The following is a 17,054-nucleotide window of genomic DNA, read 5'->3' as shown; positions in this document are numbered from 1 at the left end:
TGTGATGGTTTGTTCTGTTGCACGGCTGCAAAGTCCAGAGTTCAAAACAAAAAGACAACTGTAAGAGTCTGTGATGTAGAAACCCTGACCTCAGTGCCGTGAGAAGTAAAACACACGGTTGTATTTTTCAGTCGGCAGGTTTTCTTACTGATCCAGTTGCAGGCATGCTGGTTGGAATCCTCAGTTTCCATCACTCTCACTCTTCACCTCCATCAACGGCTTATTTTCAGTTGCAGTGGAGAGTTTCCTGTTATTCCAGTTGTCCCACTGTTACCAGGGGAGAGTGATGGGGGAAAACAATGACTTCCTGTTTTGCGGGGAAAAAAACCAAATTCCATCCTGGTGAGACTGAATATCACGGTGACAGTGAGGTTTATAGGGAAACAATCTGCTGTGACATCAGTATTTACTGCTCAACAAGTCGTCTACTGCCAGTTTAATGATTTCTTCTTATTATTTGCTCCTTATACTTTTCCTAAAGTTGAACTCTGGACTTTGGATCCATTACAGGACCCTCTCCCTTTCATGCATGTTGTCCACTACAGAGGACAGCTGGAGTACCACGTCTCATCCACCGAGTGGCAGCCCACAGAAGAGTTATCTGTGATTCCAGATGATTATCTTTGTTTCTCTCTCATTTTGAGTTCAAATTCAAAATGCCGGAGCGAAGAGGGGATGCACAAGGCATCTCTGGAACAGATTAGATTTTTATTCTCAGAAAAACAGACGGGTTAAAATATATCTTCCAAACAAACACGGTGCCAGAAATACTTTGGTTCAGATTTTAATATTTTTCTTGTACTATATTTACATTCCACCATTTTTACTTAAACTTATGATATAATTTACACTTGAATAGTTTTATTAAAGAGAAATGTTGAAGTCTTGAAGAATAAACCCTTTGATACAAAACTTCCACCAGAGGGGGCGGATGTTTCAGTCACAGACAAAAAATAAATAAATCTAACATCTTATTTAGTAGAAAAAAGTTTTTTTTACTCTACCCGTCTGGTTTTCTGAATGTCATGTATGTAACTTCAAATTAACTACAAGAAAACAAGACTGAAGATGATTTTTAGCTTGTTTAAAGGTCAAAACAACAAAACAATTCTTAATTTGTGATTTCATTCAGGCATGAAAGGGAGAGAAGTTTTTCAAAAATGCATTTTGGTTGAGTTCTTGTGATCTTCATCATTTTCCAGACAATAGTTTTCAAAGTAAAGCGTTCGTACTTCACAAGGACGAAGGCACAAATTGTGTTTTTTCTGGGTCCCATTATGAAACATCTGCAGCTTCTCTTTGATTTCTGATTACAGAGCTGATGGCAGAATGATGTGAAGCCACATGGAGGATTTCTAGTTTCTAACACACGTTGCTAAAACTGAACGTAGTTAGAATTACATTTGTGTAAATAGTTTGTTCATACCAACGCTGTCGGGATCAACTCACAGATGTGCTGTGACGGCGTCGCACTTCTTCTGCCCTGTTTGAAAGTGAAATAAATCAGTTCGTCCTCAAGTTTGTCTGTACTGTACTGTGTGGAGTCATTTTGTTCACGTCACAGAGACACAGACGATTCAGAGGGAACATAGTGTTGTTTATTTATATTAAATAAAACAAAGTACAATCTTTTCAATTGAATATCTTAAAATTAATTATTCTATCTAGAACATGCTACAGCTCAACTCCTCCAGAACGTACAGTATGTAAGGCCACTTCTGAGCAGAACAAGACAAGAAGAACCTGCAGCATCTGAACTCACTGACGCCTGAAACGCTTCTTTAACTTCAATCATGCTAATTAATCCTGCAGTCGTTCCACATGTATAATAATGTACCATTAAAGTTAGTTAAGTCAGTTAATATGGCTTTGATTTTCCACTTTTCCGACTCGCCTCAAATCAAAGATTTGCAGAGTTGGAGTCTGAACGAGTCACGTCATCGGTTCTTTTCCTTCCTGGACCCAGCAGCCAGTCGCTCTACAGTATACACAGTATACAGTAGCACCGTAGTTCAGTTAAATCCTACAACACAGATTTTAGTTCGACATACATTCAGGCAGGGATTGGCATTTTAAACTTGAGCAAAAGGTTGCGTTCAGCAGTAACAGCGCCATCTCAAGCAAGCTTTGGCAAGTGCAACAATCAGAAGTGAACATCTGACTTCATGCAGTTTAGATGAGATGAACATGGACGTTGCGTCTTCGTTATACGACAGGAAAGCTGTTTCCTTTTGGCCTTACAACTCTCACAGGCACAGCATACTCGTTTGTGCAGCACAGTGGATTTTACCCCATCAGTACTCCACAGCTGTCTGACGGATCAGCGGCAACAACAGTGAAGGCGTCCAGAACACCGCTGCAGTGTTCAGCTGCAGACAAATGGCACAAATAAATAACCGCAACATAACATCTGAACCCAAAAAGTCTTAATGCGATCAGTCGGGCAACACACGAAGCGAGCACACGATGGCTGTGGTCTTCAGCACGTGTTGGTCTGGTTATCAGTCAGTTAGTCTTTAGACCCACAGAACTCCCTTCAGAAGCTCGTCATCAGGACACGGTCCTGTTCTCACTGTGAAGTTTTCACCTGTTAGCTGGAGAGCTCCTTCAGTCCGACTCTGAGGTCGTTTTACGTCACGCAGCTGTCTCCGACGAATTTGTTTCTGGTAAGTTCGCTTTAGATCTGAGAGGAGAGAAACAGAACCGAGTGAGGAATCACGGTGAAAACTACAACTTTGACAAACACAAAGCACACGAGTGAGAAGGTGTCTCACCTGTTGTGGGTCATGTGGCTCTTGACGAGGTGTCCTGCAGCCAGAGCAGCCATCAGGGAGAGCTCCCCCGCCAGCACGGTGCCACAGACCACACGGGCCAGCTGACGGGCGTTCTCACCCGGCTCGCTGGAGCTGGAACCTTGAACACCGAGCATCTACAGACGCAGACGGAGTTTAACATCAGAGAAAGAGGGTTAGCAACCAGACGGCAGATCATTTTCCTTCACATTATAAATGATTACATTAAAGTCATCAGAAACATCTCATCAGGATTTAATTTGAGTTTTTGTTGTCTTAAAAAGCCGACCGGTTCTGTAGGAGAGAGCTTCAAACACCAGGAGTCTCATCAGATTCTGCTCTGATCCGGAGCTGTTTACCGACGGGAGGAGAGCTCAGAGATTAACTTTTTAACTTCTGGGATTAAAAAGTGGATTTATCTTCACTCCTGTTTATCAACCTGACTGCAGCAGTGATCCATAGACACTAGCTTACGGCTAATGTACAGTAAAGTAATCTGACTGTTGGGACGAATAAACAAAGTATACTGCGATCCAACTTGCTTCGTTTCATTACTGATGACAATCTATCTGACGTGACTCACAGACGAGATAATGTTTTTAAGTTCTCCAACTTCCTTCCTCGCTCTCTGACTCTCCTGGAAGTTATAGCGACAGACGACCAAATGAAACTCACCTTTACTGTGAGTAAACTTGTTGTTTACGACATTTTTATGCAGAAATGTTACATAAAACATCTTTAACTCTCTTGTCCACTTGTAGAAAGTGAATTAAAACAGAGCGTTAGGTGAGGTTACCTGCAGACAGGCCTGCTGTGGCGGCAGGTTGGTGCCTCCTCCCACAGTGCCCAGCTCGATGGAGGGCATACTGCAGCTGATGTAAAGATCCTCCCCGTCTGGACCAGCAGCCTCCATCTGAGTGATGCAGTTGGAGCTCCCTATAGTCTGAGCCGGGTCCTGGAACAAATGACAACACGATGACTCAGTGGTGCCGATGTACTGATGAATGCAGACACATCGTAATCGTCTGTAAGCTGTAGTTATTAAAGGCGTGAACATGTTGGATCGTTACCTGTCCACAGGCGATGTAGATTGCTGCTACGATGTTTGCAGCGTGAGCATTAAAGCCCCCGATGCTGCCGGCCATGGCCGAGCCCACCAGGTTCTTGTTGATGTTCAGCTCCACCAGAGCAGCCGTGCTGCTTTTCAACACCTGCACATACATGAACGGGTTGTTTTAGTAAGAAACGTATGATTTAAATACTTTTGCAAACAGAGTTGATGCCTGAAGTTTGGTTCGAGTCGTCTTCACCTCTCTGACCACCTTGGCGGGGACGATGGCCTCGCACACAGCAGACTTCCCCCGGCCCATGATCCAGTTTATGGCAGCAGACTTCTTGTCGGTGCAGTAGTTCCCACTGACCGCCAGCACCTGCACATCTGGATACTGCTGCTGGAGTCTGTGCAGAGCCTGCTCGGTCCCCTGAGAGACGGAGCACACGTTTCAGTATTTACAGAAATGGAGAACGGCATCAATGAATCTGTCTAAACTATCGATTAGTTGTTCGGTCTCTAAAATGTCAGAAAATGTTTTTAAAAAGTTTGATCAACGTTTCCCAAAGACGACGTCCTCAAATGTCTCGTTTTGTCCACAACTCAAAGATATTCAGTTTACTGTCACTGAGGAAGAAAGAAACCAGGAAATATTCATATCTAACCTTCAAAGACAGCTGAGAGCGGTTAAAAGGAGCTATTGCTTTCTTGTTTGGGCCTTCAGAGGCTCCGTAGTGAACGTGATTACACCATCATGTTCTGCAGAATTGATTCATTAAGGAAACCCACGCAGTTTTTTCCTCTGATGGTTGCAGCCGAGCTGCTTTTGTTCTTCATGTTATGATTAAGTAATCTTTCTGTTTACTTTAACACACTGAGGATAATATAATAATAAAAGGCTTTAACTTGATTTGGAAAGATCAGATGTAGACAAAACATCTTTTTATTCTGGTAAATTCATCCATTTTCAGACAAAGCAAATGTAAAATTGAGACTTGAAGTGATTCAGACTGAAACTTCAGCTTCTCCTGAATCAAATGAAGTGTGACACGCGATGCTGACGGACAGAATAAGGGAGGAAACACTAAATAAATAAAGGAGAGGCAGGCGGCCCAACCCTCAAAGACCTGGAACAAGAGAATTTTGAAAAACATTTCTCTAAACAATCATAATCTTCTCGTGCAGCGACGACGACCTTGTAAAACAGTGTCAGGAGGGAAACTTGTTTTGAATGAGGGGAGGCGACCCGGCCGTTACAACGGTTGTGCCTCTGCAAGAGAAAAGAGCTGCAGGCTTGTTTCGACCGCTAACGTCCTGGTTAGAGTTTGGTGATTTGTTATTTTTTAGCGTGTCGGTTGCTAACTCTGAGGTTTTAGTTGTGGTTTCCCGTAGCAACAGGGATTTTGAAAACATACACACAGATAGCAGGAGACAAACGGTCTTCATCCGCTGAGTCACACCAAAAGTGCATCGACTGCTGACTGAAGGCTTGGTCGTACCTTGGAGATCATGTTCATGCCCATGGCATCTCCGGTCTGAGACTGGAAGCGGATGTACAAGTTCCTCCCAGCGACGCTCACCAACAGCTTCTCCAGACGAGCAAACCTGCACAGACCATATTCTTTCATGATCTGGAACATTTTACGGATGTTCAGTTCATCAGTTCAGTTCAGTTCAGATTTTACGGATGTGAAGAAAGGAAATGTTCAATCGCTCTACTCATGTTTTCTGCCTCAGTGTTTGTACCGACCTGCTGGTGTGGTCGAACGCCTCTTTGATCTTTCTGAACCCGTCCGAGGTCTCGAGCCAGACTTTGACCTCTGCAGCCCGGCAGGCTGAGGGCAGCCTCACCACAGGACCCCTCGTCATACTGTCGGCCAGGATCCTGCTGCGGCAACCCCCGCTCATCTGGACAGGAAGCACAGCACAGTCAGCACACGCACGCACGCACGCACACACACACACACACACACACAAACACACACACACACACACACACACACACACACACACACACACACACACACACACACACACACACACACACACACACACCATCACTTACAGAAAGAGCTCTGCATCCTCTGTTAGTGCTCGCTACCAGGCAACCCTCTGTGGTCGCCATAGGAACGTGAAACTGCTTCTCATCCAACAGAAGCGGACCGGCCACTCCCACCGGCACCGGCATGTAGCCAATCACGTTCTCACAGCAGGTGCCCATCACCTGCAAAAACACAAACAATACAGACTGAATGAAAACACTCACACAGACACATTTTATTTATTCGTTTGTGTTTTAAAGAAAACTAACGAGCTAGATTAAACATCAGACATCGAGGCTTCACATTTTGATTTAATGCTTCCGAAGACATTTTCATTTTTTTATTTAACATATTTTGCCTGAATATTTTCTCTAAAAGGATTATTATGATTTCCTCTAACAGCGTCAGACATGTTGGTTTATTTTCTTTATTGATTTGTTCATAAAGAGGGCTCACTCTGGACAGATTTGAGAAACTGAACTTTGTAACAAACTGAAGGCTGATGTTACCCTAACCTGCAAAAAGCCTCCAGGATAAAGTCAAGCTGAAGTTGTAAGATAAAGAAGAGCTTGTAATGAAAACGACAGCTGTCAGGGCAGAAAACCAACGACGTGCTGATCTTTACAAATCCAGACGTCTAACAATGGCAGCGCCGTCAGCACTGAACACAAATGTTTCAACCAAAACTTGAATCAATTGTGGATTGGAGAATCGTGACACCCCGACTATAAAGACACCATCGAAGGTGACATACACACATGCTGCCTTTACCTTCGAATAGTCGTAGTCCTTATAAGGCAGAGAAGCCAAGGCAGAGTGAACAGGCAGTTTGGGCGACAGCATTTCCCTCCTGATGGCCACGCCTCTCTCCGGAGTGTCGAGAACAGCTTCCAGTTTGTAGTTGAGGATGTTACGAGAGGTCACCAGGTTCATCACCTCCTTATCGCTCAGGAAACGGGCTCCCCTCTGGAGAGCAACAAGAGTAAACCAGTGACATCTCAAAGCTTCAGACAAAGAGAAGACTTTCATCTGCTCTGGCAGCTCACCTGAGGGTCCGACAGGATGGCCATACATTCCTCCAGCGTCCGGGCCTCTGAACTACAGCTGCTCTGAGGAGAACAGGGTGTCGGAGCGAGAGACTCTGCAGCGTATGAAAGACAGTGGCTGTTGTCCACTGAGGCTGCTGGAGGCGCCTCTGTTGTAGAGGAATCGGAAAAGAAGACAAACTCAACGTTACATCAGCCTTTCTGTTTCTTCATGAGTGAGTACAGACAAAATAAAACAGGCAGGACCAATTAAAAGTCTCACCAGTCTCTCTGAACGCCGCGTCAGCCTCAGGGGAAGGTTTGGAGTCGGAGACGGCTGAGGAGGTGTGGCTGGTTGCTAAGGTACCGTTCATCATGTTGTGAGGTTTCGGGGCCGGGAGGTCCCTCCTGCAGCAGTCTGCTGCCACCCGGGGCTTCTGAGGGGGAGGAGAGCTGATAATGGCACTCGTGAGGGACAGGGACGACTCCGTCTCCGTTTGCTCGAAGAAGACGTACTTCACAGCCAGGAGCAGGGCGAGACCGAGAGTTATCACCTGCTCCAGGTCCATACTGGAGGAGATAAAGTCAGAGGACGGAGGGTTACTACACCAGAGTCAATAACAGAAACATGTATTGTGGGACAGATCTGGGCTCATGCCTGAGGCCTCCTCACCACCCAGACAGAGAGGAGAAGATCATCAACTGCTCACAATAAACTATGTTAAACATACATTTGAAGAATCTCTGATCTAAAACTTTATTTATTTTCAAACACACACAATGTTAGTTACTTCTCCTATGAATGCACGACTGACCAATTGTGTAGAAATACTGAAATATAAATAGATATACTAAAATATACACCTAAATAAATCATTTAAGTCATTTTGTTTGTTTGCCACATATAATGTGCATGTAGGAGGGGTCCAAACAATCCAGTCTGCCTGGTGTCATCTTTACAGTCTGCATGTATTCATGGACTTGAGCCATCCTCATTGTTTTTTTTATACAATTCAAAAATTCAACATGAAAAACTAAATATTCTCATTCTTTCTAAATGTTTTAACCGACAATCAGAGACGAACACAAATACATCAAGAAAGTGTCCTGTTACTGATCAGAAATAAGTTATTTTTAATGTTTAAATACAAAAAGACAAACTGATATTATAACATTTTAGCCGTTTAGTAACCTCAATATGAACATACGGGAGCTCCGCTATTAAAATGAAGTCCTTCTTCTGTTACCATTCAGGTCACCTGTTGTTTATCTGTTCTCTTAACGCAGCTTCCTCTGATTCTGCACTCAGCACGGATCAATCAGGTTAATGATTGACCAATAATTGGTTGTTAAGGCAAACACAGTACATTTTTACAAAGTACAGCATTATGACAGAAAGATGTACTAAAGTATAAAGTGCATTTTAATGTTGTCTCAGATCAGGACAGCCAATTTCACTTAAGTGTATTAAAGTGTGTCTTTTGTAGCACTCACTAATGTACTTTAAGTGTACAAAGTATACTAAAGTTTTTACCTGGTGAGCTTCAGAGGCAACATGGGTCCTCCAGACTCCAGTCTCTTAGCGATGGGCTCCTCCACCGTGCGGTTCTGACCTGGATGTTCAGCTGCTAGTCGGGTGTGAGCGTGAACCAAGGCCAGGCCCAGAGACTGAGGACGACATCATGCTAGCTGTTAGCTTCATTATTCTTATTTTTTTTAAAAGCCTCTTTAAGCTGATGTTTTAAGACACACAGTTTACTGATCAGCTGATTAGAGTTTCTCACCATGATGATTTTCACCCTCTGGGTCACAGGATTGGGCTTGTTGTCCTCTTCTTCAGCCAGCACACGGGCAAAGTGGCTCAGCTGCCAGATTGGACGGCCCTCGCGACTCTCCCTGGACAGCTGTTCACACAAACATGCATGAGCACACAGATATTCATCGTGAGATGTCAGGAGCTCATTTCCACATCCTTATCAAGATTATAATTCTCATTCTTACCTCCAGCACGAGGGAGACACACGCAGGGAAGAAGGTCATGAAGACAAAGTAGTTGGCCAGGACAGACATACAGCCAAAACAGCACATGATCTCTAACTGAGGCACACCTGGGAAACAAGTGGAAATAATACTTAGTTCATTTTCCACATGAGTCACTGCTTACTTCACTTCTTACTCACATTAACAAAACTTATTTTGTATGCCAAGTTTTCATTTTTCCCCTGAAATTGCATGTTTCAATACGCAAATGAGCCGTTATCTTATTGAAGATGCACATCAGCTAAAACCAGGTTTACAATTCTTAGTTTATGTTGTCGACATATTAAAGTCAAAGTTTTTTTACAGAGGAAATTTGGGATTTCTCTTTTTATCACTCCATAAAGCAGAAAATACTGAAGTTGAGATTTCTGGCTCAGAGTCTGAGAAAAACTCAGGTGATAACTTACACTGAGACGATTCATTTCTTGAATTACAAGTTTTCTAGCATCATATAAGCTCATTTAAATACTTCTCAAACTTTCTTACTGTCTCAAACAGAAACAGAAACAGAAACACCTAAATGTGGCTTTTTTTCTTTCCACTAGTCTGATAGAAAATGTGTTACAGAAGCAAAATAGCCCAAAATCTCAAAATGCATCATTGAAAAACTGATGTTTTTTCCATACAGATCATTGGCATCACTGTTTCGCAGGAGAAGAAATAAGAGCGTTCCTCACCTGACATGGTACCAACACCAATGACCAGACACTCTACCAGAGCATCCAGGGTGAAGGTGGGGCCGAGGATGGCCATGCCCTGGGAGATGTTCTCCCTCACCTCCTCCTACACAGAGGCACAGGGCCGAAGCATGAGTCAGTGACAGCTCAACTCCATCCTTCATATGAAATCAGTTACAGTTTACACACACAGCAAAACAAGGTGTGTGATTTTACCTGGGAGTTTGAGCTGAGGGCAAATTTGGCCAATGCACAGGCTTTGGACAAATCAATGAGAAGGAGAAAGAACGGCAGCGCTTCACTGCAGAGAAAGAGACAAATCACTCATTAGGGGATGATGGTGTCGTGTTTCACTGCAGCATTTGTCCACATTGTTAAAAAGACAAACTGATGACTCATCATTAAGAACAGCGCGGCTCTGATCTGGACACAAAATGTTTCATCGTGTCTCTTTGACATTCATATTGAAGGAAACGTTCACCCGACTGTTGTTACATCACCAGGGGCCGTTTCTTTACACCGAACACTTTTCTCTTACGTCTTCAGTCCGTGTTTTGCGCGCTGACAAAGGAATATTCTGCTGCTTTGATACTATAAATGCTCGCTACAGCAGCTACAGTGAAGATTTCTGCTTAAAAAAGGGTGTAAATAACATCTTTTCATATCAATTTGGGATCTTAGGGCTTCTGGATGACACTGGAGGAGCTGTGTGGAGCCATTTTATATTTTTAGGTTTTCCGTTTTCAAACAAGTCTCCAGCTACTTCAGTTGTTTAGGGAAATGCTGTTTTGCTGTGAACCTCCAGAAATGTTTTGTGGAAATGAAAATTCACCTGATGGAGATGATGACTGGATTTTCCTTTATGGGTGAACTTTTCCTTCAACGGATGTGTTGTACATTTTAACCAGAATCTGTAATATTAGTCACTACCACCACTATAATGACCAGAGGGTACCCTACGATACACATCACCCGACTAACCACCATTTAGGTACAAGACTCTCTACCAGTTTGATCTCGCCACCTTATTTCCCATCTTCTGTTCATGTATTCAATGCACACTGTGGTGAAAGGACAGTCTGGCACTAGCAATCTCAACTACAAACTGGAAGACTCCAACAGCTATTTCAAGCAAGTGAATTATTAGTTTATGATCTGTCTGCTGAACACTAAGTATACGTTTGTGTATTTGGTGACTTACTTCAGACCCGTCAGCTCTTTCCCAAAGAAGTGTATGACCACTGTACTGAAAACAAAGCTGGAAAATACTGTGAATAACCCTGCAATACCTGTAGGAAGAGGAAAAATGTTTTACTATCATCATAAAGCTGGGCGATACGTGGGGCAGAACGAGCTAACATCCCATCATACTGACCCAGTATATATTTGGATCCCAGTTGTCGCAGATTCTTGAACTGGAAATAGATGTAAACGATGGCCATGCAGCGTGTGACCGTTAGGATGATTATATCACTGCTGTGGACTTTCTGGAAGAAGACAGACACAGACATGTCCTCCTGTTACGTCCTGTTACCTCCCGACCTGCCACACCCACACCAGCCTCCTCTCAGGCACACACACTCACCTCCTCCACCTTGGGGCACTCGTTCCAGCTGCACATCTGGCTGCTGGTTGCCAGGTTGTTCATGGACATCAGGCAGACGGTGAGAGCCAGCGTACCCACTATTACCTCCCAGGGGTGGGAGGCCACCAGCAGGCCGTGGAGCCTGAACAGACGAGCCAACATGGTCGCAGGATGTCGTCCGGCTACCCTGAGTTACAGCCTCACCTGTAGTGAAAAAGCATGACAACATCATCACATCATTCCCAGGCAACGAGACAAGATGTCAGCTGCATGATTTACATTTCAGTCAGCAGGATAATGGCTTGTTAGTGTTTTAAACTCAATAGATCAGTTGTTGACTGGGGAGTGAAGCAGATCTACCAGCATCTGACTGGCAGCTGATGCTAATTCACTGCCCAGAAGATGTCAACCAGTTACTCAGCAAGATTGTGAAGCAGATGATGTCGCTGCTGTGAATTAGCCGTTGAAGGCAAACCAACGCCTAACGTCTATCTGCTTGTTTAGCTTCTTGCTAGCCTCTTCTTGACAGCTAACTAGCTAACATCCCGTTAAAAAAAACAAGCCAACGTACAGTCAAAGATAAGCTTTAGGTTCGCTCGTGCTTTCTCTTTCACAATAATAAAGACTGACGACATGTGGAGACAAGTTTTCAGTTTCGTCCGTTAGCATTAGCTACATTTTTAGCAGTCGCCCCCAGAGGACACCGCTAGCATTGGCTAGCATTAGCTACATTAGCCGTCACACCCAGACTGACTTAAACAGCCGGTCACCAGGGTAACGTCCCTCCGCGTTAACACACGTCCACAGTTAATGTCCAGTAAAGATGTTAAAGTCACGTACTTTCCAAATAAAAGCGTCAGAGAGTCTCCAACATGATGAGCATCTTCCACAAACTGCTTCGTTAGCTGCTTCCTCCTGATGTAACGAGACCAACATGGCGGAGCGGAAATCCCGACGTCACTATCACGTCACGTGAAAACGTCACGGATCATGAAAGGTGAAGCAGAGGTGACGCAGCGAACGTGACATATTTTTTTTTTAAATTTGTTTGTATTACATGTTTGTTCAGAGACGAGTGATTTATATATTATTACAATAATAAACATTATGTTTACCGTAAAGTGCTACCATGTTATTGGTGGCGTGGCGATGACGTATTTGATGCTAACCCGGAAGTTAGCATCGCCCTGGTTCCCTCTGTGGGATTATTGAATAGTATTTTGGATTATTGCAGAAAATAATCTCTGTGTCAAACACATGTTTATGATATTTACAGGTTTTGTTCATCCAGATAATCTCCACAGATTAACACCACTTTTATGATGTTTGAAGCATAAATTAAATGTGTAGCAGTAAAAAGCTAATGCTAGGCTACAAACAGACGACATCACGGTCACACGACTTAAAAGTCACCACCACTAAGAGTCTAACTACACAGTTACTATACAGGTTTTCTATAAACTGATCAATGTACAAGTTGTAAAGTCAGAGTCAGAATAGTTTGTAACTAAAGTGGGTAAAGTGAGTCTCCGTGTTCGCTGTGATGACGTTTAATGTCCCCGACAACCTCTGTAGTCTCATTCAGACACTTTTTTAAGACACGTAAGAGCTTTATAATTAAACTGTGGGACATTTAATGCATTTTATGTCCTAGAACAAAACATGTAAATATCTTGTAGCCTGTGGTAACAACACACCTTATTTCACACATTTAACTGAAAACCAAATAAAAAAAAGTAAAAAAAAAAAAGACTTTGAGACGAGGGAAGCAGATGTGCAAAAATGCTAACTGATTACTGGAGTTTAAAGGTTCTGTTTGTCAGAAAAGTTTATTTTTGAGTCTCATTCCCAGCTCATTATTTGAGTTTGACTCAAAAAGCAACTTTTCTGACAAACAGCACCTTTAAGAAATGGATCCATTCACAGAAATAGCTGCATATCCATATTTTTCAGCGTACGCACCATGCGAGCTCTTTGGACTGAATAGATGCCGTCTTTGCGTTTGGAATCTTGCTCTTATGAGCTCTTTGGTTTCTGCTGAAAATATATAGTTTCATTTTTAATTTTTACATTTATTTATTTTTTTATGTTTAGTCACTTCTTAGCTAGGTTCTGTAGTTTTTATAAAATGTTAATGAAACAGGAAGGAATTGTGCAGTTGTTGAGGACTATTTTCAGCGGTGGATTTATCGACATTTGGTGCTGTAGTGAGTGTTTGGGGCAGCAGGATGGTGTCGGAGCTACTGAGTCAAAATAAACTACAGTGTGTGTTAATAACAACTCACTCAAGAATTCAGCTCACCTGCCCGGGATCATTATAAATCTCTACAAGCCGGACAATATCTCAAGAATAATAAGGAACGGGAAAAGCTATCAGGTGGTCTCATAGAACAGCTTTGAATAAGAAAAATAACTGAAGAAAGGAGTTATTTAAAGTTTCTGTAGAACATTGCAACATGATCATAAATGGTTGGATTAAAGATTAAACTTGCTTGTCTGGTCATAAAGTAACAATGGCTGAATATGGACAAACAATGAGACCTGTCACATGTCCCTGCAGGGGGACTGAGAGGATGTGAGAAAAGGAAAGGGAGTTACTCTCGGTTGTAACATTAAACCTTGACCCAAAGTGATTTATCATAGAGATCCCTGTAGAAAATCTAATGATGAAAAAGCAAATCTTTTACTTTAAATTGCCCCCAAAAAACAAACACCATTACAGTCCTGTGGTTGCAGACACAACCTCCAAACACAAAACAGTGTCAGCATGAGGTGAACGAGGTGTTCGTGACGGAAACAGTGACAGATAAAATACTGCTGAGACTGGACACTCTCCTGGAGATACGCCATGTCCAACACAAAGAGCTACAGACAACTGTCATGTGAAATCTGCTTTTTTAAGTAATAGTACATGTATTTTTGTTGTTATTTCCTTGTTGTTGTTGCTGTTTTGTATTCCTACCCACATATCTGTAATCCATGAAATTCATATGAAGAACTACAGACTGAAACACAATGTTTGTTTACAATAACAGTAAAATGTTGTGGTATAAATAAAAGGGTTTTTTACTTTTTAAATGAAGTCTTTCTTCTATATTGTGGTTACACAGTGCACAGCTCTCTTTACACCTGGATGAATATCATGCAGCCGTCCTGCAGGTCCGATTTTCATGTATCAGATTAATGCAAACGTGACCGTGTGTTTCACAGAGAACGTGTCAATAAGCTCTGTGTGTCTTTTATGACATGCTCGCCTCGATCTTTTCAGTTTAATCAAAGTAGACATGCCTGTAACTAGAAGGTAGATAACGCTGACTTAATAATAAACTGGCTCCACAGTATCACTTCTTTCTTCTCAGTAAAACTACTGCACATGGCTGTAAAAACCAAAAGGGGAGAGCAAGGTAAGTTGTCACAGCACTTCCACTTCCTGAAGTCAGCCTGAAATTAGGTCTGTGGTTCACACAAGCTAAAGATATTTTCACGTGTTTTCTACGACATAAAATACGTCAGTAAATACCCAACGTTTGAAGTAAAATGTATGTGTCTTAAAAAAGGTGATTGCTAACAAGTGGCTAAAGACAGCAGAGGTTGTCGGGGACATTAAACATCATCACGCTGAAAACTTTAGTTACAAACTTTACAACTTGTGCATTTATCAGTTAATAGTGAAGTGTTCAGTGTAGTAGGAAGCTTGGTGGTGGTGTTGTGAAGTCATGTGACATCAGCTTTTTATTTTTTTCTACGCTTCAGGAATCATTAGTGTTTATCCGTGAAGACGACTGTAAATAAGTTCTGCTTCATAGAACCAAATGTAAAGCATCATTTCTTTTCTGCACCAAACTTCATGTGAAATGCACCAAACTAAGAGTGTCATTGAAGTCAGAGGTTTCTCCAAACTTCCCTGTTTACACCTACACATGAAAGTGATTTTCATAAACTCACAGTTGGAGGATAAGCTTGTATAAACGGTCCTTTCATCGTGATGTTGATGCAACGTCTATTGTTTTGTTTTTTTCATTTTGAGTTGATCTTTTGGAAGCAGCCGGACCTGTTTGAGGCCGGCTCATGTGTTCATAATGAGCTCATGTGTCGGCTCTGACGCCTCCTTTATTAAGTTATTATAAGTTTTAAAATTTTTACACTCCATTTGATATACCTGACCTGGATAATCACAATATAACAGGTGTTATTCAACAAGGTGTTATTCTTTCTCAATAAGAGGTCACATCTTCTTTATTTTGCAGGTAACAAGAAGGAAATCTACCCTGTAAGACCTGAGCCAGCGGATCGCTCACCTCCAACATTTGCACTTTGCTCGATTTGATTTTTAAAAAAAAATCTGTTTACACATTTACATAAAATTCAAACTAATATGTAGTCAAAAAGAGTTTAAAATACGTGAGTGTTTGTGTGAGTTTAAGACAATGTTTGACAACTACAAGAATTTCAGAATATCTTAGTATTTGTGACCGTTTTGCTTTAATGACTGAGACCTTTCTATCTCCAAACACTATGTTCCTCTGAGAGCAGCTTGTTTATTCACTTATGGAAAAAAAGAATACATATTTGTTTGTATTTGTACGTATGTTTGAGTTTGTATTAATTGGCCACCTGTCAAACTCCAAATAAAAACAAAAACTTTTGAGGTCATTAATGTGGTAAATTTCAAATACACTTTGTGACTATTTATTATAAAATGAAGTGATAAAGTTCAGCCGCACATGAACCTTGAAGCTCTGCCCGAACATGATCACAGATCTGCAGAGAGGACGGACACATCGTGTGGGTAAAGAACAAAAACTCACATCTCCTATAAATTCATTGGCGTCATCTTCAGTAATGCCGTTTATTACTTTTTATTGATATTCTGAATAAGAACACAGCTGATGCAAGTTACCCCCGACCAACATTACTGTGTTGGAAAACCAGTTGTAGCTCAGGGAGAGTTTTTAGTCGTCCTCAGTTACTGAGCGTGGAAATATGCACTGGAAGAAGATGCTGTACCATTTCTTCTTCCTTTTCTTCTTGCTCATGAGCTCTTCCAGCTGGGACCTCATGGAGCTTTCTATCTCCTCACCTGCTCCTTTCCCTGCAGCATCTTCTCAATACTGTCTGTGGCCTGAATGAGAGATGTCTGCAACTCCTCCTGATGTCTGATGGATCTTTCCAAAGCCTCCTTTGCTTCCTGCTGCATATCCTGCCCGGTCTTCTTGAAACCTTCTGTGGCCTGAATGAGGGACGTCTTTTCTTCCTGCCACTCCACCTGATGACTCTCCAGCTTCTGCTCAACATTCCTCAGTTCTCGTGTTTCTGCTGGTCCAGCTGAATTGGTTTCAGATCCTCGATCTCCTCTAACTCCAGTTTCTTCAACCCGTTCATCTCCTGCGGTGTGTCTTGAGAGGACTTGCTGGGAGAAGGTCCAGCCTTCTCACAGCTGTTTTCCACGTCTTCCAGCTCTGTCCTCTGCTGGACCTCTGTGTTTTCTCTGCTCTGAAAATAAATGAACTCAAGTATCAGAAGTCATTTTCTGGCTATAAATGTACTTAAGTAAAAGTAAAATTATACTGACATGATTGTGTACTGTGTACTCTGGGTCGACTGATTATTGGATCAGATATTAAAGGAGCACGCTGTAGTTAGAAATGTTAACTTTTAATGATCAGCTGCTGTAAAAGTATCTGTTTATTTATTTAATCTGCTTTTTTTGTTTTTATTAAAGGCAACAGATTGTTTCCATTTAAACGTCGGGAACCATCGATAAAATAATATTTCCTCTGAAGAGTTTTGTAATAAAATTGTCACATCATGTTTTAGTTGTTTTTTGTGAGTTGATACAACT

At 42.1% G+C, this 17,054-nt stretch overlaps 1 protein-coding gene across 1 annotated transcript; it reads right to left on the bottom strand.

The window, feature by feature from the left end:
• Nucleotides 1-1,576: 1,576 nt before the first annotated feature.
• LOC141005894 (3-hydroxy-3-methylglutaryl-coenzyme A reductase-like) lies at nt 1,577-12,148 on the bottom strand. The gene is made up of 20 exons (XM_073477950.1): nt 12,053-12,148; nt 11,213-11,416; nt 11,003-11,114; nt 10,829-10,916; nt 9,844-9,928; nt 9,628-9,733; nt 8,912-9,018; nt 8,695-8,814; nt 8,445-8,578; nt 7,194-7,480; nt 6,932-7,080; nt 6,657-6,851; nt 5,909-6,067; nt 5,594-5,751; nt 5,343-5,448; nt 4,103-4,273; nt 3,863-4,003; nt 3,589-3,747; nt 2,775-2,929; nt 1,577-2,683 (listed from the first exon to the last, which is right to left on the bottom strand). Exons 2-20 carry the CDS (start codon nt 11,372-11,374, stop codon nt 2,635-2,637), a joined length of 2,643 nt encoding a protein of 880 aa, XP_073334051.1. The 5' UTR covers nt 11,375-11,416; nt 12,053-12,148; the 3' UTR covers nt 1,577-2,634.
• Nucleotides 12,149-17,054: the final 4,906 nt, after the last annotated feature.

This window comes from Pagrus major, chromosome 12 (assembly GCF_040436345.1).
Source record: "Pagrus major chromosome 12, Pma_NU_1.0".
In the NCBI taxonomy this organism is placed as follows: domain Eukaryota; kingdom Metazoa; phylum Chordata; class Actinopteri; order Spariformes; family Sparidae; genus Pagrus; species Pagrus major.
The sequence above is the reverse complement of the archived record's forward strand: the minus strand, read 5'-3'. Positions and strand labels throughout refer to the sequence as shown.

Bases quoted from the DNA above. Each gene is read 5' to 3' on its own strand.
- LOC141005894 (XM_073477950.1), bottom strand. From the start codon at position 11,374: ATGTTGGCTCGTCTGTTCAGGCTCCACGGCCTGCTGGTGGCCTCCCAC. The intron at 6,852-6,931 runs GTGAGCTGCCAG...GTTGCTCTCCAG, and splicing joins CCATCCTGTCGGACCCTCAG to AGGGGAGCCCGTTTCCTGAG. The intron at 6,068-6,656 runs GTAAAGGCAGCA...GTGTTTTTGCAG, and splicing joins AGGACTACGACTATTCGAAG to GTGATGGGCACCTGCTGTGA.